Raw genomic sequence first — 26,041 nt, 5'->3', positions numbered from 1 at the left:
ATTATTTGTGTCTGCTTAAGATTTGGTTAGTCTTGTGTTGTACTGCTTGTGGCTTTGGTCTGGTCCTTGTCATGTAGTTGCTAGCTCCTTTAGTAGAGGACTTCATGAGTCGGATTATTGGTTGAGGAATATTATATATATTTTAAATATATTAAAATTATGAAAATAAAAATATTATTATATTATTTTAATAATAAAATAATTGTTAAATAGACAGATCAAATCAATTTCGGGCTAAGCTTAAGAAAATAAAGTCTGGTAGGCCCAACTTGATTGATGGACACCTTTATTATTAAACCTAGCATGAGGTTTTTCAAATGTTTATTATGTATTTTTTTTTTTTTTGCTCCATCATTTATTATTATTATTATGTATATTTATCTCATTTATTAATAAAATTTTTCATCTTTTTAAAAGAAATATATTTGGGGGAAAAAAATCTGATGTGTTTACATCAATATAAATTCCTTTTCATCTTTGAAGGACCTACCTAATTTTTCTTTTTAGCAGCATCAAGAATCGCTGATAAAGTGGGATATGAGAACCTTAATATTGGTCTTGATTCTATATAAATGGCAATTTTCAGTGCATAATGGTTGACTTACACGAAATATGATTATGCTTTGCCTACTCATAGCTTTGATTCTGGACACAAAACCCCTGACCAAAATCGTGAAGCCAATAGTTCCTCCAACTGGACCTCCATGTTTTCGAGGGCTCCTCCACCAAGTATCTTCTCTTTACTGTTAGCTGATGTATTAGGCATATCTTGGTCCTGACTTATGTAATTTGAGTTTTATTGAATAAATGCCTCCTCCATTTCAAAAATAAAAATAAAAATGGGCAATCCTGGATGCAGAATAGTTGATGAGTAGATTTTTTGTTGTTTTTTGATTTATTTGCAAAGATGCTTTGCTTCAGCTTCAAGACATATCTTGCTGTGTACACCAGAGTCACCGCCTGATACTATCCTAACTTGGATTGTGTTTCAGATGTGTTTATTTCTCTACAAAACTATACACACGCTTTCACTGTAAGAAAACCACCAAGCAAAAAGAGTAAGCATAACTCATTAATCAAACGAGAGATGCCTGGTTTTTTATTTTTTTCCCAATATTTCATTTTTTATATTGGATTTTGCTGTCATGGGTGCAATTGGTATCAATGGCATTTTGCAATTTGCAGTAAGGAATATAATTGGCCAGCAAAAGCCCAATATTGTTGTCCCCATGCAGAATGAGACTGTATATGCATCTTTTTTGTTTTTAGTAATTAAAAATCTCTCATTCGCATGACTTAATTCGAATTCAACATCAATAATGGTATAACTTTTGTGTCTCCAACAAAACATGCGTTGGATTGGAATTAATAATGTATTCTCATTCACCATTGGATGTAAACTTTAATCCCGAAAGCCATGCATATACTTGCATCTAATCCTTTGCTGATACGAAGGCTGTGATGCAATTAAGTGATCCATCATTTTTACATATGGGAAATAATAAGTAGTCAATGTCAATCTTCCAAAGAAATGTTCTCATACTCCTTTTCTTTTGGCCACTTTCTCTTTCTTTCTTTCGTCCTTTTCCTTCCCTCTCTAATGTGCATTGCATGGAAAAAGCAATTCGAAGAATATTAAGCCGAATAACTTGAGGAGACTAAGACTGGAGTTACTCTAGTGTTTTAAGTCAACCACTCATCCTGAAGATAAGTTTGAAGATTTCTTCAAAGCACAGGGTTAAAGGAAACGCTTTACAGTATGGCAAAACTAGCACAATGGACAACAGGAAAGCAAGTAAAATTTATTGAGCACACAGTAACAGAAATCAGCAAGAACCCTACTTAACACTGATCACTCGCTTAGGCTTACAAGTCTTTGCTGGTTATAACTCTTATTTTAAGTCAGGTCGTTGAATTGGCTTTATTGTTGTGAACTTTTATTTCTGTTTCTTGGAAAGGAATTTTTCCCTCAGTTCGACAACGTCAATGTCGCCAAAATGATTCTCTGGAATCCAGTTGCCGGTCTTGGGATCTCTCATCCAGAACGTTTCCTTCTGCTCTGCCAAAACTTCTGTCCTCAAATCTGTTGCATTCCTCATAACTGATGCCACTGCTTGCACTTTCATGTTCTCGGCTGCGACAGCATATGATCTTCTACTACAACACGAAAACAACAGAAACAAAACAAAGATCATCAATCTCATGATCGTTCATCATATCAAAAACCATAAAACCCAAAGATCCAAAGAACTTCACATGTAAATTACCCTAACAAAAATGGTAAGAAACCAAGGATAATAAACAAACAAAAAAAGAAAAGAAAGTATATATACAATAAAGAAATTAACCTAAGGAGCTGAAAGCTCTTGACGGAAAGCTGAGCCATGTTTTGGTTTAGAAAAGCATATGAATGGAGGTTGAGAGAGGGAGGAAAATTAGAAATACTAGGTGTTTAAATTTCTGTGGAGTCTGAAGGCAGAAGCGGCTTATTTATAAGTGTGCCTACCTTGTAAAAAGTTGTTGTAATGTAGAGTTCCAGATTATTTGAGACTTCTTTGCATAGAAAGACACGTAATGTGGAGAATCCGATAGCGTTTCGGAATTCAACTAATCTAAAATCACGTGAGAATCTGGAATTGAAGCCTTCTTCCCTTTTTTTTTTCTCACTGGTTAATAACTAAATGATATACTTTAATTACTTACACGCTAGGATGTTTTCCACGTGAAAAAGGCTATCAACTCTTTACCCGCCCCCGTCTCTGTTTACTTAAATTTGACCAACGTGAACTGGAATCTTGTGGGGAACAAAAAATAAAAAAGTTTGTTCAAGTTTACATTCACATTTCACGCATACAAGCCAATCCAGTGGAGACATTTTTCTGGGTTGATTGTTTGCCAAGCTTTCAAGATCTCTCTCTTGTGTCCAATTTGTGTGTACGTGGAGATGCAAAGTAAAATATATATTATTTGGTATAAAGTCCAATCCACTTATATATGACCAGAAATCACTTTCAAAGCATTGAATACAAAATTGTCACTTAAGGTATATATAAAGCTGTCTACATATAACCCTAACAAGCAAGCATTGGCAAGCTTCATCTGCGAAGTTTAAACAAAATTACATTTAAGCCTCCTCGCTATAAATATAGCTGAATAAGCTCATCACTAACCACAGAAGGAGTAAGAACACCTAAATCTGTAAAGAGTAGAGTAAGATATTGAGGAGGAGTGTAATCTCGAGCAGATGTCTCAACCTCAACCTTGGATGGGATTGGTACCCCAAAATCAATGGAGCGTAAGGCTGGGCCCATATCCTTTTGGTCCAACGGATAAAGACGTGCAAACTGCAAAGAAAAACATCATTAAGTAACTACGCCAGTCGCTAGTCTCAACTTCTATTCTAATGTTTTCTTTCTTAGGTTTGTGTATATATAGCATAATTTCCTTGTTCAGATACCTCTGAAAAGAGAAAAAGAAAAGTTGCTGTAATTACCTTGTAGCTTTCAGCAGCCACATAAACAGGTTTGTTCATGCTATGTGCCACTAATGCAATCTGGTATGTCCCCATCATATTTATGATACCCCCACTTTCAACTACTCCATCAGCCCCAACAAATACCATGTCCACCTCATCCATAGTATATGCCACAGCAGAGTCTATTAGAAGCTTTACAGGAACATCAAGCTTGGCCAGCTCATTAGATAATCGTAATCCTGTTCTGTCTGGCCTTCCTTCTGTATTAAAAGAAAATGAAAAGGTAAGATGCACTCTGTCATAAACACACATCTGACATGAATTAAAAAATTTAGTCACTTGTCAGAAATAGAACATATGCATAAAATTGAAAAGGACTAGACTCCTTATTTGATGACAGAACATTGATTTAGACCAGTTAAGAAATACAAATATCAATGCAGATGACAAGACAGTTAGAAAGTAGAACCTGTGCAGAAAACTCGAAAGAGTTTCTTGTTTTGCGCTGCTGTTTTCAATAATTCTAGAACAACTCTGGAGAAACCATGTACCAAAATGGTACAACCATCAAATATGAAATCTTGACTAAGCATTGCAATAATCCTGCGTGCCTGCAATGTTTGGCAATAATGTCTTTCAAATGGAGATGCTTGAAATATTACCGTAAAATTAGCGTTAGTTAAGCAGTTACTTTAAAAGCCACAATTATCCAAAATACCTTACAAGATATTTCCCCAAACTTCTCTGCACGTTCAATCAGGCGAGACTTCGCTGAATTAAAATCCTCATACTCTAAAGCTGACGTTCTGGTTACATATCGCATGAAGAGATCACAACCTGCTGTCAAAGAGATAGAGGTTGTGTCCCACGACTGGAAAGCAAACATATGCTTAAGGGTAAGCCAAATCAGAAAGCGAAGCAACATTACTTTACAAACAGCAAACTAACATATAAAGAGTGGATAGCAATTCATTTTTCTTGAAGGATTTCATCAGATGCAAACCAACCATAACACAGCATTGACTAGGATAAGCCCTCTGATTTCCACATCTCTATAAACAGAATTCCTCACCCAAAGTATTCCAATAAAAAATGTCCTATTCCTACCAAATTCACATCGAATGAATCTAACATTAGTGCCTCGACATTTTCATTATAAAAAATCTTATGCCATTAAAGCGCTTCACTTCCTTTTATTACAATCACATTCAATTTTAGAAAAGAGGGTGAGACTTCATATTGTTAAAATAGAACGTGCAACTTACAAATATCTGAGGGCATGCCATATAACATAAGGATAACTCATAAAAATAAGAGTATTGTCATTACATATGGACAAAAGTATCCCAATAGATTTACCATGCCACCCCAATCCTTTCCTTCAACACCTTTTATCATCATGCTAAACACCTAATAAGTCATCCTTTAACCTTTTTATTAGCAATATCATTTCTCTTAAACAAGCAAATGTTAAAGATCTGCAAATAGCATAAGAATTGCCTCCAGAGCACCATCCATTTACTTGGTACATGCACATTCTTACAACCAAAAAGCCTCACATATATCAGAACACTCCAAAGTACTAATGCATATTGCCAATGTTTACAATCACAGAGAGCTAAGCAGTTCCAATGGCTTTATATCACAGAAATCAGAGCAGCTTAGACAATTGTAACCGGGGTGCCAATACTAGTCAATGTCCATGCAAAACTAAGAAAAACTTTAAAGCAATACAAAAAATGCAGTATTATTAGGCCTTCATAGTCATAGAACCCAATAATACGGGCATTAGCATTACCATTTAATAGCCTTGCAAAACTGAGACTGCAACGAAATTGTGGTTCTGGGAAATTTTGGTTTCATAGCAATGTAGCAAACACTAGACATAGAAAACTAAAAAAGCACATCTTCTGCCTTTTTATAGCAATGATGAGCAAATGCAATCAGCCAGCTTTCCTACACAGTAACACAGAAAGCCTAATTGAAACTCTCATATCTTTTAGCTCAAAAACTTTCATGTGCCAGTGGATAAATTAATGTTTACTGTACCTCCACGAGGAACATAAATATACATATATTTCTCTAAAGATCCTAATGTACACATTGAAAATGAACTAAAATTTGCCACTAAAAGATTAATAAAATTATGGTAAAACCGTTGTAATTTAAATTATTTAAACGAGGAAAATTAAACTAAATTTTACTATCTCACTAAGCATCACAATATAATATATAGGTCATAATCGAAAGAATAAAAATTCACTAACTTAAAAAAGAAAGCATTTTACTAATTTAAAATAAAAACCAAAAGCCTCACTTTAAGCGAATCAGAAGCCTTTTTAAGCTCAATTTCAAGCTCCATCATGGTAGTAGCTTGGCTAGCCCTAATAACCGCCGCGAGGGCGAAAATAGCCGCGACGGCCTCCGCCAAATCCGGCTGCTTCCTCCAGCTATTGAACTCATCAATAACACCAAACGCCTTCCCGCCTCCTCCTCCTCCTCCGTCTTCACCGGTCGCGGCGGCTCTTCCATCAATTCCCGACGATTCGTCGTCGTCGGGGTGGCGGCCGACTGCGGCCTCGGCCTGGGCTAGCCAATCGCTAGTTACGACAGCGTGGTGGGCAGCACGGGTCTGGTAATAAGCAGAAATGTTGGATTTAGGGTTTTGGACAGAATCGGCCATGGAAGGAGGCGGAGATGAGAGAAAGAGAGATTCGGGATTTGGCGGAACGCTGTCGTTTTGTTGTTGTTGCTGTCTGTCAAGAATGAAAGAAGGCGATCTCCACCACATTTATTAAATTTTGTGTGTTTGGTGAGTACGTGTGTGTCTTTTTTACTTTTAAGGGTTTTTTTTTTTTTTGGGAGTGTGTATTTGTGTTTGGGAGGATCACTTTCTCGGGAAAATTTGAAGGAAAGTGAGCGACGTAAAGAAGAGCAAGGTAAGGTTCCCCGGCAGCAGTTGTGAGGGAGATTCTGATTATGTGCCTGTTTAAGGAATCAGTAAAAACGAGAAAAACGATGTCGTAGGGTCAAAATGCTGCAGCTTCTTGTATACTTAAATTAATAAAATATTGCTTCAATAATTTTATTGTTTAATTGTTTTCTTTTTGCTTGCTTGGTCGACAAGCACAAAATCAGAATTAGATATGATTATTAAGTCAAAGTAAAAAAGGATTGTGAAATAGTAATGTCTACACGACCCAATAGTTAAAGCATATATTTTTATTTTATTTAAAGAATTATATTTAAATTCCTCTGTAATCTTTCTTAATAAGTTTATCTTATTCAAATAAGAAAATAATGTGTCGAAAGATAATTAGGAGATTATCGTTAATTAATACCATAGGTGGAAGTAATAATCAACACTTTATACATAAGAAACATATGAATAAGAACTAATCACAGCTGCCCTTTACAAATTTCACATTTTACAGTTGATAAGACTATACACTACAATAAGGCCCATGATGAGGGAATGGTCAATATGGGGCTCCACCACCATTGCTAAAACATCTTCTCCTAAACTAATTCCACATTTTGATTGCTTTCTCTTCACCTGTCCATGCAAACACATGGAAAATCTGTGAGCAAAACTTCAAAACAAAGAGATCTCTTTTAACTATTATTAATAATAGTTGTATTAGTAATTTAGTACCAAATTTACCTCAGCAATAAGGCGCCCAAATTTGTCTACAATCTTGAATGTTGAAGACTTGCCTGCGCAGCTTTCAATCTGATAATAATGACATTGTTGATCTTCATCTAACCAAACAGCAACTTCACAGAGCGAGTCCCCTCCTAATATCCCGAAGCTTTTTCTAACTCGAAAAGCTGGCTTTTTATCTTCATCGTTAACTGTTCCATCGGATGATCTATACCCTTCCCAGAACCTAACGAGCTTAAATTTCTGAAACAAAAACAAGCGGCTTCCATATTATATCTAGTTTGTATAGGAACCAAGTGCAATTTTCGAAATGATGTTGACAAAGTTTGCTTTCCTTACCTTTCTCCGCATGGTGAATAACACTTTGCCGGTTAAATCCATGAGGTGAACTTCATCGCTGCACTTGCAATTGTAGTTATCGACACGGTAAACAATCTGGCCGTTTGAATCAAATACAGTGCAGCCTTTGCTGCTCAGTATCAGAGATTTCATCCAAATCGTGAAAGTTTCTCGGTTGGACGTGAAAGGAACGGGGACCAGAGAAGCATGTGGGACTTGGGGATGGATTTTTGCCATCTAAAAGAATGTTTGGGTTTTCAGTCTAAGACCTCTGGAGGTTTTATACACATTTTTTAGTTCTATTTTGTGGGGTACTGAAGAAGCCAGAATATTAATTAGCAGACTCATGCGTGCTTGATAACCACTAGAGGGATTACCTAGATAATTTAAAAAAGGCTATATTTCTTATTGTATGAATTTTTATTAATTAACATCCACTAAATCAACTGCATTAATTTCAGAGATTAAGTGATAAGCTGATATTGGAGTATTATGTATGATTTGGGTTTTATTTCTTGGCTTGTTCTTTAAGCATTAAGAGATAAAGGTTTTAAAAATGTGATCGTTAGTAGTATAATATTGCAGAATGTTTATACGCTTATCGTCAACCTGTAATTTGTTCTTTGAAACTTATCGTTTCAGTGACTCCATATGTCGGATGCGCTTTATGCAGCTTAAGTCAGACCACTACCTTAAGCTAGCTGGATCATCAAATCAAACCAAGGTGTGCGTAACACCTCACTCAGCATTTACAACACAATGTGCCGTACTAATGCGGCTTTCGTAATCAGTTTGTCTGATACTGCAAAACAGTAGGATCTTTGTCTGAATTCCTGTATGCTTTTCATTTTGATAATGATAAAAACTTATGCTCATGCTTTAACTGAATCGTGGTTTTTCGCTATCAGAACTGACGCATCATTGTCCTCAGTACTTCAGTAATTAAGCTTATAATTGGTTCACAAAGCTTCAACCGTAACTATATATATATATATACATATATATACATGTGTGTGTGATTATTATGATTGAAAATGCAATAAGGAATTGCTCATCGCCCGTTGTTAAGCATAAGGTCAGAATTTAAAGATAATAAGCATATATTTATTACAACATTATACCTCATGAGTCGTTTACCAATCATGGACCTCAAGTTTTGATGGAGTTCTCTCAAATTAATAATCATGAATAAACTTCCGTACGGTACTTTTAATTTCCCTAGCACGAGGCTTGAATAAAATCCAGCGGCCGGCCTCGAGTGAAGTCTAATAATGATGGCAACTAGCAAACAGTTTCTGGATGGAATACGGTCCCATCGCAGATTCCCAATCCAAGCTAGTCCTTTTCGTAATTAGGATAAACATGGACCTCTCCAGAAAAGGGAAGTTAGTTAGCTGACCAAACAAATTAAATATAATTTTGGCCAGTTGGCTCTTCCAATCTCAAGCTTGCATTGCATGGGTGGAAAAACATGAGGAACTGAAGTTCTCTGATACAGGAAATTTCCATGGCATTTCCAGGAAGGTTATCTGATCATCTCCAACTCTTGATATGTATCTCAAATGCTTAACTCACGTTTCATATAATAAAAAAACTATAGACATGAATCCACCACAAGCGATCATTTTCTAGTTTTTTTAATTAGGTGGTCCAATTATATCTTGTATTAATTAATTAGTCAAAATACTCAATAAGTCCTTGTACTTATACATTTTGTTCAATTTAATCCATTTACTTAAAATCGAAATAATTTAATTTTTTTTATTTTAAAAATTACTTCAATTTAGTTTCTCCTTAACAATACTTAATTTTTTTATTAAAAATATAACATCAACACTAACATCAGCGATGACATGACCTATTTTGATGATGTAACATTCATATAGTGACATGGTATGCCATGTGGTATTAATATGATGACATGGTAATGCTGGCGTGCACTAATATGATAACGTGGTAATGCTGACATGTCAATGTCACGTGACAAATTAAAAAATTTTAATAAAAAATTTATTACACATCATAGCAACTAAATTGAATAAATATATATAGTAAAGGATTAAATTGAACAGAACTGAGATGTTGAAGGACTAAATTGAAAAATATATTTAAAAAATATAAATATTTAAATAGATGATAAATATACTTGTTAATAAATCAAATATTTAAATATAAAAAATTTATGATTTAAAAATATATATAAATATATTCTTACTTAATTATTTAATTGTAGAATATGTGCAGTAATTTATCTTCTTTGTAAAAATTAAATTTGAATTCTTCTTTTATAAAAAAATTCATACCTAAAGTCAAATTTAAATGAATAATTTACATTATGTTATAATAAAATAATATAAAAAATTAAATAATTTTTTAATTTATAATAGTACAAAAATTTAAAAGTTACTTGATTTAATTTTTAATTTGAGCTGAATTCAAATTAATAAAATAAATTGACTTAATTTTTCTTTTTAAAAAATGAAAAAAAATATGAAGTTAGTAATAATTATAAAAATAATTATTTATTTTAACTTGCTTAATTTGAACATAATAAACCTCTCATTATAACTATAAAATCTAAGTTATTTCACCTCTTTAATTTTTTATTTATTTTTTATGTTTTTATTGTGTTTAATATTTCAAGTTATATTTTTAAGTTGAAATTTTTTAGATTAAAGACTATATTTATAATTAATAGAGTTAAATATAATTACAAATATTTGTACCATTTTATTTTGTATTTATAAATTTTTTATAAGTTTAAATTAATAATTTTAATTTTAATTTAATAAAAATTAATTATGATATTTAAACTTAAATAAAATCATTTTATAATAAACTTTAAATAAATTTAAATAAAAAATAAATTGATTAAAAGTTAAATAATTCCAAACGAATGTGTATTTATAAATTGTAAAAATTGTAACTAAGTCAACTTCTTTTACTAATTTCAATTCAAATCAAATTAAAAATTAAACCAAATAAATTTTAAATTTTTATATTATTATATATAAAAATAATTTATTTAATCTCTTTTTATTACTTCATTTCATCTTAATGCAATTTATTCATCAAAATTTAATTTTAAATATAATTTTTTTAAAATTTTTTTATTAAAAAAATTTAATCTTAATTTTTATAAAAAAATAAATTAATATATATATTTTAAAATTAAATAATTAAATAAAATATATATTTTTTTTCAACATCATAAATCTTTTACATTTAAATATATAATTTATTTATAAATACATCTATCATCTACTTAAATATTTATAGTTTTTAATTTTTTTTTTAATTTAATCCATCTAACATCTCGATATAAGACAAAAAAAATGTAAAAATTTTTTTATTTACGGCAGACACTTCTACTCATAAATTCTAAATAAAATAATAATAAATAAAATAAATAAATCACTGTTAAAAAAAACTAAAATGCATGCTTGACCTGCATAATCAAAGTCTACACAGAGCATTTAATGCCTATTCGGCAACTGGATTTGGATAACCTACGGTTGTCAGACTTGGAGCCCCTCATATGTAAAATCATGTCAAGAAAAGCATGATTTCACTTTTTAATTGTTCAAAAATTAGACAATTGGGTTCTATAAAAAGTTTTAAAATTTTTAATTGAAAAGGAGGTGACTAGATTGAAAAAAAATCTAAAGGAGGTTGAATATCAAAAGAGGAAAAAAAACCCTAAAAAATTCTTTAAGAGCAACAAGCTGGATTTCAAAAAAGCCAAAAAAAATTCCCTACCAACAAAAAGCCTCAAAAATCTCTGAAAACCCCTAGAGATTTCTAAATCAAAAACCGTTGGGATAGGATCCTTGCATCCCAAACAGTGTGTTTTGAAGCGGACCAAGAGGGTTGGGGAAGTTGATCCAGGCCCCTCCCTCACGGACCAGTCATCTTGGGCCACTGTTAGCCCAAGGAAGGCAAACTCTTTGGATTTTATGAGTTTGGTTTGATTTTGTTGTGTTGTGTTTGACCCAAATACTTGGTTGGAAAATAAATTAATTTTAGTATATGATTAATTAAAATAAAAAAAATATTTAGAACAATTATATAACGTTAGGGTAGGAATATAAATTGAACACAAGAAAAAAACTATAAATGGAAAATAAATAAATATATAGTTACAAAGAAAGAATAGGTTTTGACAAATGAAATAAATAGAGAGACAATAAATGATAATAGACTTAGGTAAGAAATAAAAAATATAAATAAATAGTTAGCTACAAAACAGATCTAATAGAATAGAGAAATAAATTTGGATAAATGAAAAAATATAAAACAATATATATATTAGTTATAAGGAAAATAGGTTAGGAAGGAAGTGAAAATAATAATAAAACGTGTGGCTATGAAAAGTAGGTTAAGTAAGTTAGTAAAAATAGGATAAAAATAATAATAGAAAAAGTATTTATTTTTGAAAAATAGATTGGCTAAAATAAATAAATTAATAATCATGGCAACAATAGAATAGAATATTTGGTTAAAAATGGATATAGGTAAAAGGTGAATATTTTATAAAAGAACAGATTTTTTTTTTGAAAATTAAGTGGACATAGAAAAATAGATAAACATTTGAATTCAAAAAATATAAAGGTAGAGAAATAATAATGGCTATAATAGGAAAATATATATATATATTTAGGATCAATATTTATATTTAGGAAAGTGTCTAGGTTTGGTTTTAAAACAATATATGTTATAATATCAATAACTCCAAAAATTATATAAATTACTGATGATGGATTTTTTTAGCTTAGAGGTTTTGATTAAGACCCCACTAGTACATGGGAGGATTTTAATTTTGAGTTATGATAATAATAATGATGATAATAATAATATAAAAATGATATAATAATTAGTCAAAAAGAAAATAGGAGAGGTTAATAAAAATGTAGGAAAGGTGTTGAGTTATAAAAAATATATATAAATAATAATAATTATGAAATAAAATATTTGGTTAAGAAATAGCATTTGGATAAAAAGACAACGTATATCGCAAAATAGATAAATACTTACGTATAAAAAAATATATAGTAAAATAAAATATAGTTGGATGAAAATAATAAATATAAAATATTATTTCAATATATATACATATATATACAAAGATAAATAATAAAAAAAAAGAAATTTCAAAGAGATAATAAAAGAGTTGTAGGAAGATTAAGAAACGAATATTGAAATTTATAAGCACATTACATATCATCACTGCGTCGTTAAATGTCATGATATGTAGACGTATTGTGTGCACAAGTCAAAGCCTTGATGATGGGATTTTCCGAGGGAGCTTACGTAGATGAATTTCTTCATAAAAGTCCTTAGATAAAAAGATACCTTCGAATTCTATTAGTATGATGAGAAGGCTCAAATGGCATTCTTAATAAAAAGGTTCTATTTATATTACCATTTGCATTCATGAAAAAGTTTTCATTTGGTATTATCCAAATTTTATGCTGTGCATTTCACAATTGCATGAGGTGCACCTCTCATCCATAAAATCAAGTAAAATATTTTAATTCACTAATAAAATAAAAAATAAAATCAATAAACAATAATTAAGGAAGCATAAGAATCAAATGAATAGTTTAGAATACATATGATTAAGCGGTACCGTTCATGAAATGGGCATCACATGGAGTGTTAATCCTGCCTTATGCGTAACTGTACTTTTAAAATTAACTTTAAAAATTTGTAGACCAATTTATTGTTCTTAGACAAATCTAAAATCAATTTAGACTCCGTCAAATATAATAAATGTAATAAGTGATCAATCGCACCTAGATAAAAAAAAGATTGGTGGCGACTCTAGAACTTTCCACATTTAGTTGTCGAGTTCTTGAATCAGCACGTTACGACAGCCATGTGACACTGACACCTTAGTATGTCAACGCCACGTCAACATGTTGATGCCGCATGGCGCATCATGTCATCATGTGAGTGTCACATCATCAAAATATACTATATCATCACTGATGTCAGTATTGACATCATCCTTGATGCGGTTAAAAACAAAAACTAAATTAAAATAATTTTCAAAATTAAAAAATTACATTACTTTAATTTTGAATATAAGAATTAAATTGAATAAAATATATAAGTACAAGGACTTATTAGGTGTTTTGACCAAATTAATTTCCATAATCTTTAATGATCAAGGTCTTTTAATTTTTCCACTAAAAAAGAGAACAAAACGTTTTCCATTCCATGGAAACTCCTCCATTACTCTCACTTATAGTTATTTGTTAATTATATCCATAAATTTATATTTTTAACTAAATAATTATTTAAGAAAAAATATGACTTTCTTTTTGTAAGCAAGGTACAATTCTTATCAAGAAATTTAATATTACAAAATTCAACTTAATATTTGTGGATTTATGTTTCATCATATACTAATCTTTTTCTTTAAAATAAAATACTAGATCCTCAACTATTAATCGAACTTCTAAACAGGTTCATTAATTTTTGAAATAGATACTCCGTTTAAAAAAAAAATTTCATTCAACACATAGGTCAAATCATTAATCAATCATTAATATTTTTATTAATTTGATAATGTGATAATATTAAAGATAATTTTATCATTTGTTAATTTTAAAAATTACTACTATAAAAAAAAAGTTTAGGAGAGTAAGGTGCTCCCTTCCCCTGAGGAGCACTTGATCAGTGCTTCTTTCTTTTGGGAAACATCTGTCGTGTGGTGATCGGCCAAACTGGCATTATTTGAGAGAAAATAAATGAGAGAAAAAATAAATGACATTTTAGTTTTTTATATTTTTTGTTAGTAATGTTTACATTTTTGAATTGAATTATATATTTTAAAAATTAATAAATTCATGTAAAATTATAATTAAAAATTAAATTTGAAGGGATTAGAATATTTTAAAAAGTTAAACTTACTGATGTCAACAAAATGATAATTATAATTATTTTGTCTTATTCAAAAAAAAAAAAAAACGGTATGTTGCATTCAATGCACTAGGAAATATATTTATTATATAAGAATGCTTTGTTCACAAGTTAAGATTCTTTCATTAGCCCCGACCCACCCAAAGAAAACTCTTTGTTTATATATTTAGTGAAAATTAATTGGAAAAAATAATATAATCAATAATTTTTGGTTTCTAAAAGCAGTATGGAATTAGCTTCATAGTTGAGAGCGTAGGAGTGTATCATTGTCGAGAAAACCGCAAACGCGTTTTCGTCTTTGTGGTGAGGGACAGCAAATGATTGACCCTTCAAAATCTCTTCTCTTGTTATGTTCTGTTGCACACTTGTCTTCTAAAAAGTCAGAACTTTCAACATAAGTACAAAATCTGTGTCCCTCCTTGGGAAGTCTCTTGAGGTCATTTTTGTCCATCAAGCCCATTTTTCGCAACTTAAAAGAACTGCTCAAATCCCAATTTTGTTTGCATACAGCAGAGTCTACAGTTCATATCATGTGCCCACGTTTAAGGGGAGTCGCTTTCTCCGCCACAGGATATAGGGTCAAAATAATCTGAATCAGCACTGTCAACAAATTCAAAAAACAAGGAAAACACTAAAAATGATTATTTTATAGGAAAAAAAAAGAAATTTTTTACTCAATTTTGTAGATTGTGAGATTAGATATAATATATTCCCAGAATTTTTTTTGTATAGATATAATCCGTAGGCTTCTTCAGGTGTTTTTTTCATACAAGTTTGTTAAAAAGAGAAAAATGGGGTTATTTTTTTCTTTATATATTGAGAATGAGATGCTCATGATCAAGATCAAGACTTTTATCGTTTTATTGGTTACTTGACGAAGAACCGCTTTCTGGGTAGTAGGCCGCTGGTGGCTTTTCGTTTCATTTGGCTTTTACCAACCCTTTTTTCTTTATAACGGTCTGTTTGCGTACGTGGCAAGAATCTATTAGCGAGCTGCGTAATTCATGAAGAGATTGATCACTGATTGATTGATGATGACGTTGTTGATTGGCAATTTGAGGTAAAACGATTTTATATATATAAATACACACCTGAATTGCATATAAATTTGTTGTTTTTATCTGTGGGGAAGGGAAGGATTTATTTATTTATTGTTGGTTGTAATGTGGAAAAGATATTTCTGTTGGTGTTATTTGGTGATTCTGAATAATGGGATCTGTTAAATTACGCGTGGGAGTGATTGATGACAGATGGGTATGAGTTGGTTCATGAGAAAGGGGGTGTTTTGATCTTATTTGTAGTGACTGAGGATCAGTCTTTTACTCTTTGTTTGATTTCCTGTATTGCAATCTGTTCAACTAAATTTTGGTTCAAGAATTTGCGCACAGAAGAATTTTGAGGTGGGTTTAATGAACTTGGCAGCGGTTTGTTCCAGTTTCTACTGTACTATTTATTCATTCTTGGATTGGAATGGAGCATTGCAAGCTACTTTGATCTGGTGAAAGATTGCGGTGTGTGCATGATTGTTTTTTAAAAGAATTGTTTTTGAGGTGGATTAGAGTGGTTTCAGTTATGGTTTCTTAGAATTTTTTAAAGTTCTATTGTTGCTCTTGGTAGGATTGTGTCTTCATTTGGGATGAATTGGATGTTATCTAGTTTATGGTTTGTCAAGAGTGTCAAATGAACATAACATAATGAGCGGGGGCAGTAGAATTATTCGTAGATGGACGCCCCTAATAAGACATTTTCTGAGCTAGTTAGTTTACTAAAGTCATGGCTCCCTTGGCGATCAGAGCCTGCTAATGTGTCAAGGGACTTTTGGATGCCTGATCATAGCTGCAGGGTATGCTATGATTGTGATTCCCAGTTCACATTGTTTAACCGTAGACACCATTGTCGACTCTGTGGCCGAGTTTTCTGTGCCAAGTGTACAGCAAACTCAGTTCCTGCACCATCTAATGACACAAGGCTTCCCCAAGAAGAGCGGGAGAAGATTAGGGTGTGTAATTATTGTTTCAAGCAATGGGAGCAGAGCATAACTACTATTGATGATGATGGAATGCAAGTGCCCAACCAGGAACTTAGTTCTTCACCATCGGCCACTAGTTTTATCAGCACTAAATCTAGTGGCACTGCTAACACCAGTAGTTTTACTTTTGGCTCAATGCCATATCCAGCCGGACCGTACCAACGAGTTCAACAGAGGTCTATTCTCAGCCCGCATCAATTGTCTGCAATGAATAAAAAGCTAATGGATAGGCCTGGCAAGAGAGCACCAGAGAGGAGCAATGATCTTGTTTTGGATGCAGAAGATCCATCTTTGAACCATTATGGGTTTTCATTGAACAGGTCAGATACTTTTGTCCTCTTCATTGCATAACCTTAAAATTTTAAGATTTGTCTATCAATGAAGCATAAGTTAATTCTTTATATGTGTCCTTGGACACCTTTGTCTGCATGTGTTTGTGCATCCCTACCAGCATTATTGTTTTTTTTTTTATTATTTTTCATTTTTGATCAGTGCTATTTATCGAATAGGTCTCTTAAAAACAGAAATAGAAAAAGGAAAAGGAAATATAAGTAGCCATTAAAACCAATTGGAAGAGTTGGAGAGAAAAGATAGTCTTAATGTGCTATTTCTATTACTTACCTATTACTTTCCTTTCTTTTGTCATCAGGAGTGATGATGAGGATGATGAGTACAGCTTATACCTGTCTGATTCTGAGACAAAGCATTTCTGTCAAGAAAATGGCTACTATAGTCCTGTTGACTTTGATGAGATGAGCAACGATGATGGATCACATAAGTTTCATCCTGATAGCGAAAATAGTGACTCAAAAATTTTAAGCAGTTCTCCAATAAACAATGGTTTTCCTTCACCAGGCTTGGAAGGAATATCACAGCTTGTGAAGAAAGATGAACGTGAAATTGGTGAGGAATGTGAAGCATCATCTTCTTTATACGCTGCTGAGGATCTAGACGCTGAGGCTGTAGATTTTGAAAATAATGGACTTCTCTGGCTCCCTCCTGAACCAGAAGATGAAGAAGATGAGAGGGAAGCTGCTCTATTTGATGATGATGATGATGATGGGAATGCTACTGGAGAGTGGGGATATCTACGCAACTCAAGCAGCTTTGGAAGTGGGGAGTATCGCACTAGGGATAGGTCAAGTGAGGAGCACAAGAAAGCAATGAAGAATATAGTTGATGGACATTTTAGGGCTTTGGTTGCTCAGCTTTTACAGGTTGAGAACCTTCCTGTGGGTGATGAAAATGATGAAGAGAGTTGGTTGGAGATTATCACTGCTCTTTCATGGGAGGCTGCTACACTCTTGAAGCCAGACACTAGCAAAGGGGGAGGTATGGACCCTGGTGGATATGTTAAAGTGAAATGCATAGCTTCTGGACGTCGCTGTGAGAGGTAAATGTTACACAAGATAATAAATATTCTATACGACTCATTATGCCATTTTGTTCTAATGAATGTAGATTTCTCAGTTAAATCACTGAGATTACCACAAAAATTGCTTTGTAAAACAGATAATCATGTCTTATGTCTGCATCAACCGTGACTTTCTCTTTAAGGTTTCAGCATATGGATGTAGTACAGACTGAGGCCTTCAGTCTGGCTGCTGAATAGCAGGTTTCTAATTTGATAACTCGTGTATAAATCTAAGAAGTCTGTGCTAGGATTTTCATGATATGCTACTTAACAACATAAATCCAACTCTTCATTTCTGCTGATCTATGTTAAGTAAGAGGGTGGATCAATCAACAATCTTATCTGACTAAATAGCCATAGATACTGTTAAACATCAACAAAAAATTGAAAAAAAAAAAAAACACTTAAAAACACTTATTTACTTGAAGGTTTCTTCAGCACTTGTCCACTTAGACATGTAGTGCAGTGATTTGAGAAAGTCATCAATTACTGGTAAAAAAAAAAGAATTAGATGATTATGTCCAGAATGGCTTGCCAATTATGTGGAGACACCTCTCTTTTAACCTTGGAAACCTTACATTTTGCCCCTGCCCAATCTGCCACTCCTTTCCATTCTTTCTTCTACCTCAAGCAATGAATAAACGGCTATATTTTGTAAAACTACATTGTTGACATTAGACTATCAGTTGCACCACTTTTATCACTTGCATTAGCTGCTTGATATTAACATACTGATTCTACTATACTGCTGCACTGGTTGTCAACATGTCCTTTTTCTATTTCTGATTTTGATATTGTTCTTGTAGTATGGTTGTCAAAGGAGTTGTTTGCAAGAAAAATGTTGCTCATCGACGTATGACTTCAAAAATAGAGAAACCTCGGTTGTTGATCCTTGGTGGAGCTCTTGAATACCAGCGGGTCTCTAACCTATTGTCAAGTTTTGATACTTTGTTGCAGCAGGTGTTTCATGTTAATATATTTCTTTCTGTTGAGGATTATCAATTTTTTTTTCCTTGAACCACTGTGTTTTATTTATTTATTTTAATATTCTGTCTTTTTGTGTTTATGTTAATGGGTGGAATTCTTTAACCAGGAAATGGACCATTTGAAGATGGCAGTAGCAAAGATACATGCACATCAACCCAATATCCTTCTGGTAGAGAAATCAGTTTCTCGATTTGCCCAGGACTATCTTCTCGAAAAAGACATATCACTTGTTCTCAATATCAAAAGGCCATTGTTAGAACGCATTGCACGCTGCACAGGTGCTCAAATAATCCCTTCAATTGATCATCTCTCTTCTCAGAAGCTGGGTTACTGTGAAAAGATTCATGTTGAGAGGTTCATGGAAGATCTTGGCTCTGCTGGACAAGGAGGGAAGAAATTGTTCAAGACATTAATGTACTTTGAAGGCTGCCCAAAGCCATTGGGTTGCACTGTAAGTTATCAAGCTAAACATAAAAAATGGAAATGGAAACTAACAGAAGAAATTAAAGTTTACCCTGACATACTTAAATTTGGTTTATGGGACAATTCTTTGGTCCTTACATAAATTCCATTCAGTGTCAGTTGTTGTTTTATCTCCTCTGAGATCTCCTGGAAGATGATTTCACTGGAAAGGTTTAGGAGGTTTTTTGTGGAGATAATATTTGTGTTGCTAACATTGTGGGTCTATATGAAATTATCTTTATGTTGCAAGTGGATTATTTTATTAGTTTAAACTGAATATTATTTTTGTGGATACACACACACATTTTTTATTTATGCCTGTTTGCTTCAGATATTACTCAGAGGTGCAAATGGATATGAGTTGAAGAAAGTGAAGCATATATATCTATATATATACATATTTTATTTATTTATGCCTGTTTGCTTCAGATATTACTCAGAGGTGCAAATGGAGATGAGTTGAAGAAAGTGAAGCATGTGGTCCAATATGGAATTTTTGCAGCTTATCACTTGGCTTTGGAGACATCGTTTCTTGCTGATGAAGGAGCTTCTCTGCCAGAATTCCCTTTGAACTCTCCCATTACTGTGGCACTTCTGGATAAACCATCAAGCATTGCGAGGTCCATATCAACAGTTCCTGGTTTTCTGCTTCCTGCCAATAAAAAGTCCCAGGAACCTGAGCATAGTAGTGAACTGCAAAGAGCTAACAGTAGTCTCACTTTATATCTGTCATCATCAATCATGAGTCATAATATTCAGAAGATAGAAGAAACTCCACCATCTTGTTTACCTAATGGTACAAGCTTGTGGTCTGCACAACCCAATTTTATAGAGTCAACTGCCCATTTATCATCTGCTTCTGAGAAAGTTCTTTCAGACACATTTTCCAAGAGAAATGAAATGGGTCCCAAAGAATCCTCAATGGTGGAAGTTTTTATAGACAAAAGTGAGTTGGCTGTCACAAATAATCATCTCACTGTTAGTAATGTTGGGTCATTAGAATCTTTGGGACAATTTTCTATGGTACAAATTGACCAAGAAAATCAGAGCGCACCAGTGGAAATTCTGCCAGGTGGCTCAGAGGCATCATCTGTGCAACAAGATAGTAAAAACCATAAGAACCATTCTGAGGAGCCAAAAGCATTAAAAGAAGAATTTCCTCCATCACCTTCTGATAATCAGAGCATTTTGGTTTCTTTATCATCCCGATGCGTGTGGAAGGGGACTGTCTGCGAAAGATCTCATCTCTTTCGAATCAAGTACTATGGCAGTTTTGATAAACCTTTGGGCCGGTTTTTACGGGATCATTTATTCGATCAGGTAAACTTTCTTCCTCACATTTATATATTTCTTCTTACATAGCCAGGAATTCTCTTGAAACTGAAGAGACTACTGATTTGTCAGAGTTATCGATGCCATTCTTGTGATATGCCTTCAGAAGCACATGTTCACTGCTACACTCATCGACAAGGAACCCTTACCATATCTGTTAAGAAGGTCCCAGAAATTTTCTTACCTGGTGAAAGAGAGGGCAAGATCTGGATGTGGCACCGATGCCTGCGATGTCCTAGAACCAATGGTTTTCCTCCAGCCACTCAGAGAATAGTGATGTCTGATGCTGCTTGGGGTTTATCTTTTGGGAAGTTTTTGGAGCTTAGTTTTTCAAACCATGCAGCTGCAAGCAGGGTTGCCAGCTGTGGCCATTCTTTACATAGAGATTGTCTTCGTTTCTATGGGTAAATTTTCTTCCTTTATTGTTTTATATTTATGTAACCAAATATCATATATGAGTACCACAAGTAGTTGGCCTCATAAAGAATATGCAAAACACAACTTTTGTGCCAGCTCTTGACTTATATAATGATAATTCTCCACATTGTGTCATTATTGCATATTTTGTTTGAGTTGATTTAAACCTTTCTGGCCATACAAAATCCTTGGTCAGGTTATATCAATCATAGTACTTCTTTGAGTGGTCATAGATACCTAATGAATGTTCTAATGAACTGATTATAAATTTGATGCCTCATGTTGAATGATGTAGAGCATGACTTGGCTGATAAAAGACCAGGAATTGTTAGTGGCAAAAAATTTCATTCATCATCATCTCTTTCTCAACTCACTGTTTAAATATCTGTAGATTTGGGAGAATGGTTGCTTGTTTTCGGTATGCATCAGTTGATGTACATTCAGTCTACCTTCCACCCCCAAAACTTGATTTTGACTTTGAGAATCAGGAGTGGATACGAAAAGAAACAGAAAAGGTGAAAGGATAATAGTTTTGTTTTCTTGGAAGAATGCAATTTGATCTCTCTGCAATTGGGTAATCTATTTTTATCTTATTATTATAAACAGGTGGTTGACCGGGCAGAGCTTCTATTTTCCGAAGTACTCAATTCCCTAAGTCAAATTTCAGGAAAAAAACTTGGCACAGGGGCACCTAATAATGTCACAAAAACACCTGAATTGAGACATCAAATTACTGAACTTGAAGGAATATTACAGAAGGAGAAGCTGGAGTTTGAGGTGAGACTTCCTTTCTTTTTTGCCTTACCAAGACAGATTTTAATGTCTATGCCAGATTGCCAGTGGATTTATGTTGACCATGTAGAAATAGAATAAATGAGTATGCATGCTGATGAATCGGGCATTAGAAAAACTGTTAGAAAAATGCTATCTCCATGTTTTGTGAACTTGTTGGTAAACAATGTTTAGATATTCTGCAAATGTTTTCTAAAAAATACTTATGCGTTGGAGGTCCACCATGATAACCCTTTGAAATTTATCCATTAAGCCTTTCTCTTTGGGGGGATAGTTATCTGGTTTCTTATTATTTTTCAATCAATAAAATTCTGGTAAAGAACAAAACCTTTATAAAATTCTTTTAATATACCAGAGATTTGTAGATAAAATTATTCAGAGTTGACAATTTAAAAGGGTCTATAACTGAAAAAAAAAATGTCAAATTTCCCTTTCTTCTGTTACTTTGAGTTGAAAAATGCCTATAACTGAAAAACAAATGTCGAAATTTCATTGCTGTTTCTAATTTCTGGTTTCTAATAGTTCTTGGCCTTGGTTTAGGAATCATTGCAAAAGGCTTTGAAAAGGGAAGTGAGAAGAGGGCAACCGGTTATTGACATTCTTGAAATTAATCGGTTGCGGCGGCAATTACTTTTCCAATCTTATATGTGGGACCACCGCCTGGTTTTTGCAGCCAATTTAGAAAATTGTGGCCTCCAGGACAGTTTCAGCAATTCAATTTCAGGACATGAGGAGAAATCCCCCTCTGAGAGCGAGAAGTTCAAAGACATGGATATGTTGGAACTTGGAAAAGGCTTTGAATGCAATGACTCTGCCATTGTGGAAGCAAAGCTTGATAGAGACTGTGACCAAAGAGAATTAAATGGCAACACTAATCAGTCAGATGCGATTCATCAAGGACCAGACATGAGTGAAAATTCAAATCTTGGAAACAAAGACTATGGTAACCTTTCTGCTAGCCAGAGCATGTATGACCGATCTGACTCTGAGAAACCTGCGGCAAATGTTCGCCGGGTCCTGTCTGAAGGCCAGTTTCCTAGTATAGAAAATTTGTCTGATACCCTTGATGCTGCTTGGACCGGTGAAATTCAGCGAGCACCTGTAATACCTAAGAATACTTCATGTTCACTTTCTGACTCTGCTGCTGCTGCAGATATTGCTGCCATAGGTGCAGTAACAGAGGGGTTAGATTTGGAAGACCATTCTGAAGAAAAACTTGGGCTGAAGGTTCTTCATTCTCTTTCACCTGCATTGTCCGCTAAAGGTTCTGAAAATATGGACGATTCTGTGAGCTGGTTAAGAATGCCTTTCTTAAGTTTCTACCGTTCATTGAACAAAAACTTTTTAGGAAGCGCTTCAAAGCTTGATACGTTCAGTGAATATGATCCAGTCTATGTTTCATCATTTAGAGAGTCAGAACTGCAAGGTGGGGCTAGATTGCTTTTGCCGGTGGGTGTTAATGACACTGTTATTCCAGTTTATGATGATGAGCCTACGAGTATGATATCATATGCTCTAGCATCTCCTGAATATCATTTCCAGCTAAGTGATGATGGGGATAGACCTAAAGACAGTGGGGATTTAATGGCTTCAGTTCCCTTATCTGATTCAATGAATTCTCAATTGTTACATTCTGTTGATGAGATGACCCTTGATTCTCATAGAAGTCTTGGTTCAACAGATGACATTACTGGATCTCGCAGCTCCCTGATTATGGACCCACTCTCCTGTACAAAGGCTTTGCATGTCAGGGTGTCTTTTGGAGATGATGGGTCATTTGATAAAGTGAAATACACTGTGACTTGCTACTTTGCAAAGCGGTTTGAAGCACTAAGGAGAATATGTTGCCCATCAGAGTTAGATTATATAAGGTCTCTGAGTCGTTGTAAGAAGTGGGGAGCTCAGGGTGGCAAGAGCAATGTTTTCTTTGCAAAGACCTTGGATGATCGTTTTATCGTTAAACAAGTCACAAAGACAGAGTTGGAATCGTTTATAAAATTCGCACCTGGGTATTTCAAGTACTTGTCCGAATCAATCAGTTCTGGAAGTCCAACGTGCCTGGCAAAGATTCTCGGCATTTATCAGGTGCATGCTCTTAGGGCTTCAGATGCTATAATGCTACATATCATAATCATTAATCTATTGGATAAACAAGACAAATTGCTCATTTTGGCCATCATATAAAGAAGCTGGAATAATCCTGGCATTTTCTTTTATATTGGCTCCCATGAATCTTATTAATGTCCAAATAACTGAAAGCCAGAAAGTACCTGTTTTTTCCTTTATATTTGTAGTCAGAGTGCTTATTTTATTTACTATGTGCAGATAAGTAAGGTTGTTTTTGCATAAATAACTTATAAGCTTGCATGTTGAACCTTTCCGGTATACAGAAGTGAATGATTATTAGAGAATAAATTGTTTAGAATGCAGTCTTTCAATTTACAAGTTTAATATGTTTTGCTACAGTTATTACCTTGAAGTCAGCTAGTGTTATGAGCCCGCTAGGAAGTTGATGGGTAACTTAGGCAGACAGGTGACAGTGTTGCTACTGCTGTGCAATATCTGCTAATGCATTCTGGCAAGACGATGGGCTTGATCTTCTTATACTTGTATAGCTACTGACATATAACCTAAGAAACATATTTATATTTAAGGAAGGAAAAGCTGAAAGTTGGAGCTATCTCTAAGGGTCATATTCTATCTTTCAAGAGTAAATATAGATTGTCCTGGGTTTGGTGCTAATTGCTGATACTTCTGTATGAAAATAACCAAGACGATTTAGAAAAGAGGACAGAAAACCTTTGCTTTTTCATGCTTTTAGGAATGAGATGGTACTAAGAGTATGTTCAACTTATTCATAGATGGCAAATTTCACATAGTTTCTGGGATCATTATTTACTTTTTATTGTTGATTTTTTTCTTGGAAGGTTGCGGCAAAGCATCTTAAAGGTGGGAAAGAATCAAGGATGGATGTTTTGGTTATGGAGAATCTTATGTTTAGAAGAAGTGTCACACGGCTATATGATCTCAAAGGATCTTCTAGATCTCGTTATAATCCTGATTCTAGTGGAAGCAACAAGGTTCTGCTAGATCAGAACTTGATTGAATCAATGCCAACTTGCCCTATATTTGTGAGTAATAAGGCTAAGCGGTTGTTGGAAAGAGCAGTCTGGAATGACACTGCTTTTCTTGCAGTAAGTTTTAAATCTTTGTGTGCTTGTGCCCCTGAAAGGAGGGGGTGTAGTTTGCATGCCTGGAGATATGTTCACATGACCTGCATTTCTAGTTTGGATTAACTAAAGTACATGTCATCAGTTGTACTCATTTTTTATCTTTTCTACCTTGCAGTCATGCGATGTGATGGATTATTCGTTACTGGTTGGAGTGGATGAAGAGAAGCATGAGTTAGTTCTTGGAATCATTGATTTCATGAGGCAGTATACCTGGGACAAGCATCTTGAAACTTGGGTAAAGGCTTCAGGCATCCTTGGTGGGCCAAAGAACGAATCACCAACTGTAATTTCCCCAAAACAATACAAGAAAAGGTTCAGGAAAGCAATGACAACTTATTTTCTAATGATCCCAGATCAGTGGTCTCCTCCTATCATTTCAAGCAAATCTCAGTCAGATATAGCTGAAGAGAATGGACAAGGTGGGAGCTCAGTTAAGTGATTCTGTGAGTCTGTGGTTGTATATTCAGAAATATAATTTGGGAGTTAAACTCTCCCTATCTGTTTTTCCTTGTTCATATGATTCCGTTTTATCAATTCTTTTGGAGGGCAATTTTTCTTTTACACATCAAAAGAGAAATTCATGATTATTTGTTAGGAGATGCAGAACAAGGCTGTTAAAGCCATGAGAATTTCTGTCAGAGGTCCAATATTTGATGACCTCTGCATGAAATTTTTGTACAAAATATTTATTCTTGTATTTAGCATTCCATCATGTACATGTATTCTATGTCAACTCTTTTTCATGTATCACAGTGAATTAGACTCCTATGTGAATTCCCGATATCGTCTGTATACTTTCTTTCTGTGTGTCTGTACCCTTTTCAGGCCGTTAATTGTTCAGGTTTCCAGCATTCATCTTTTGCTTAATATTATATCGTGTTCAATTTGGTCATTAAATGATAGCATCTGATAATAGGGATGACTTTTATAATGTTAGACAGAGAATGATAAACCTGTAAATGTTGCTAAT

General features: G+C 33.7%; 4 protein-coding genes across 5 annotated transcripts; 1 reads left to right on the top strand and 3 right to left on the bottom strand.

Moving 5' to 3' along the window:
• Positions 1–1,616: 1,616 nt before the first annotated feature.
• On the bottom strand, positions 1,617–2,464 carry LOC110424687 (late embryogenis abundant protein 41-like). Of its 2 annotated transcripts, none has more exons than XM_021439311.2 (2): positions 2,349–2,448; positions 1,617–2,157 (listed from the first exon to the last, which is right to left on the bottom strand). In XM_021439311.2, exons 1-2 carry the CDS (start codon positions 2,384–2,386, stop codon positions 1,938–1,940), a joined length of 258 nt encoding a protein of 85 aa, XP_021294986.1. In that variant the 5' UTR covers positions 2,387–2,448; the 3' UTR covers positions 1,617–1,937. The 2 variants fall into 2 exon arrangements, with proteins under 2 accessions (XP_021294986.1, XP_089641079.1); XM_089784953.1 differs by having other exon boundaries at positions 1,628–2,154; positions 2,349–2,464.
• A 499-nt stretch (positions 2,465–2,963) lies between these two features.
• Positions 2,964–6,446, bottom strand: LOC110424771 (translation initiation factor eIF-2B subunit alpha). The gene is made up of 5 exons (XM_021439449.2): positions 5,793–6,446; positions 4,194–4,346; positions 3,945–4,086; positions 3,494–3,735; positions 2,964–3,344 (listed from the first exon to the last, which is right to left on the bottom strand). Exons 1-5 carry the CDS (start codon positions 6,264–6,266, stop codon positions 3,138–3,140), a joined length of 1,218 nt encoding a protein of 405 aa, XP_021295124.1. The 5' UTR covers positions 6,267–6,446; the 3' UTR covers positions 2,964–3,137.
• A 450-nt stretch (positions 6,447–6,896) lies between these two features.
• Positions 6,897–7,715, bottom strand: LOC110424772 (protein LURP-one-related 11). Its single transcript, XM_021439450.1, has 3 exons — positions 7,479–7,715; positions 7,140–7,382; positions 6,897–7,031 (listed from the first exon to the last, which is right to left on the bottom strand). Exons 1-3 carry the CDS (start codon positions 7,713–7,715, stop codon positions 6,897–6,899), a joined length of 615 nt encoding a protein of 204 aa, XP_021295125.1.
• Positions 7,716–14,858: 7,143 nt separating this feature from the next.
• Positions 14,859–25,886, top strand: FAB1B (phosphatidylinositol-4-phosphate 5-kinase family protein). Its single transcript, XM_021439566.2, has 11 exons — positions 14,859–16,754; positions 17,084–17,827; positions 18,655–18,808; positions 18,942–19,286; positions 19,727–20,617; positions 20,702–21,033; positions 21,438–21,561; positions 21,653–21,823; positions 22,379–23,923; positions 24,766–25,032; positions 25,187–25,886. Exons 1-11 carry the CDS (start codon positions 16,129–16,131, stop codon positions 25,508–25,510), a joined length of 5,523 nt encoding a protein of 1,840 aa, XP_021295241.2. The 5' UTR covers positions 14,859–16,128; the 3' UTR covers positions 25,511–25,886.
• Positions 25,887–26,041: the final 155 nt, after the last annotated feature.

The sequence above is a fragment of the Theobroma umbraticum genome, unplaced genomic scaffold, assembly GCF_002168275.2.
Source record: "Theobroma umbraticum cultivar Fairchild unplaced genomic scaffold, ASM216827v3 scaffold_204.0, whole genome shotgun sequence".
Lineage (NCBI taxonomy): Eukaryota > Viridiplantae > Streptophyta > Magnoliopsida > Malvales > Malvaceae > Theobroma > Theobroma umbraticum.
The sequence above is the reverse complement of the archived record's forward strand: the minus strand, read 5'-3'. Positions and strand labels throughout refer to the sequence as shown.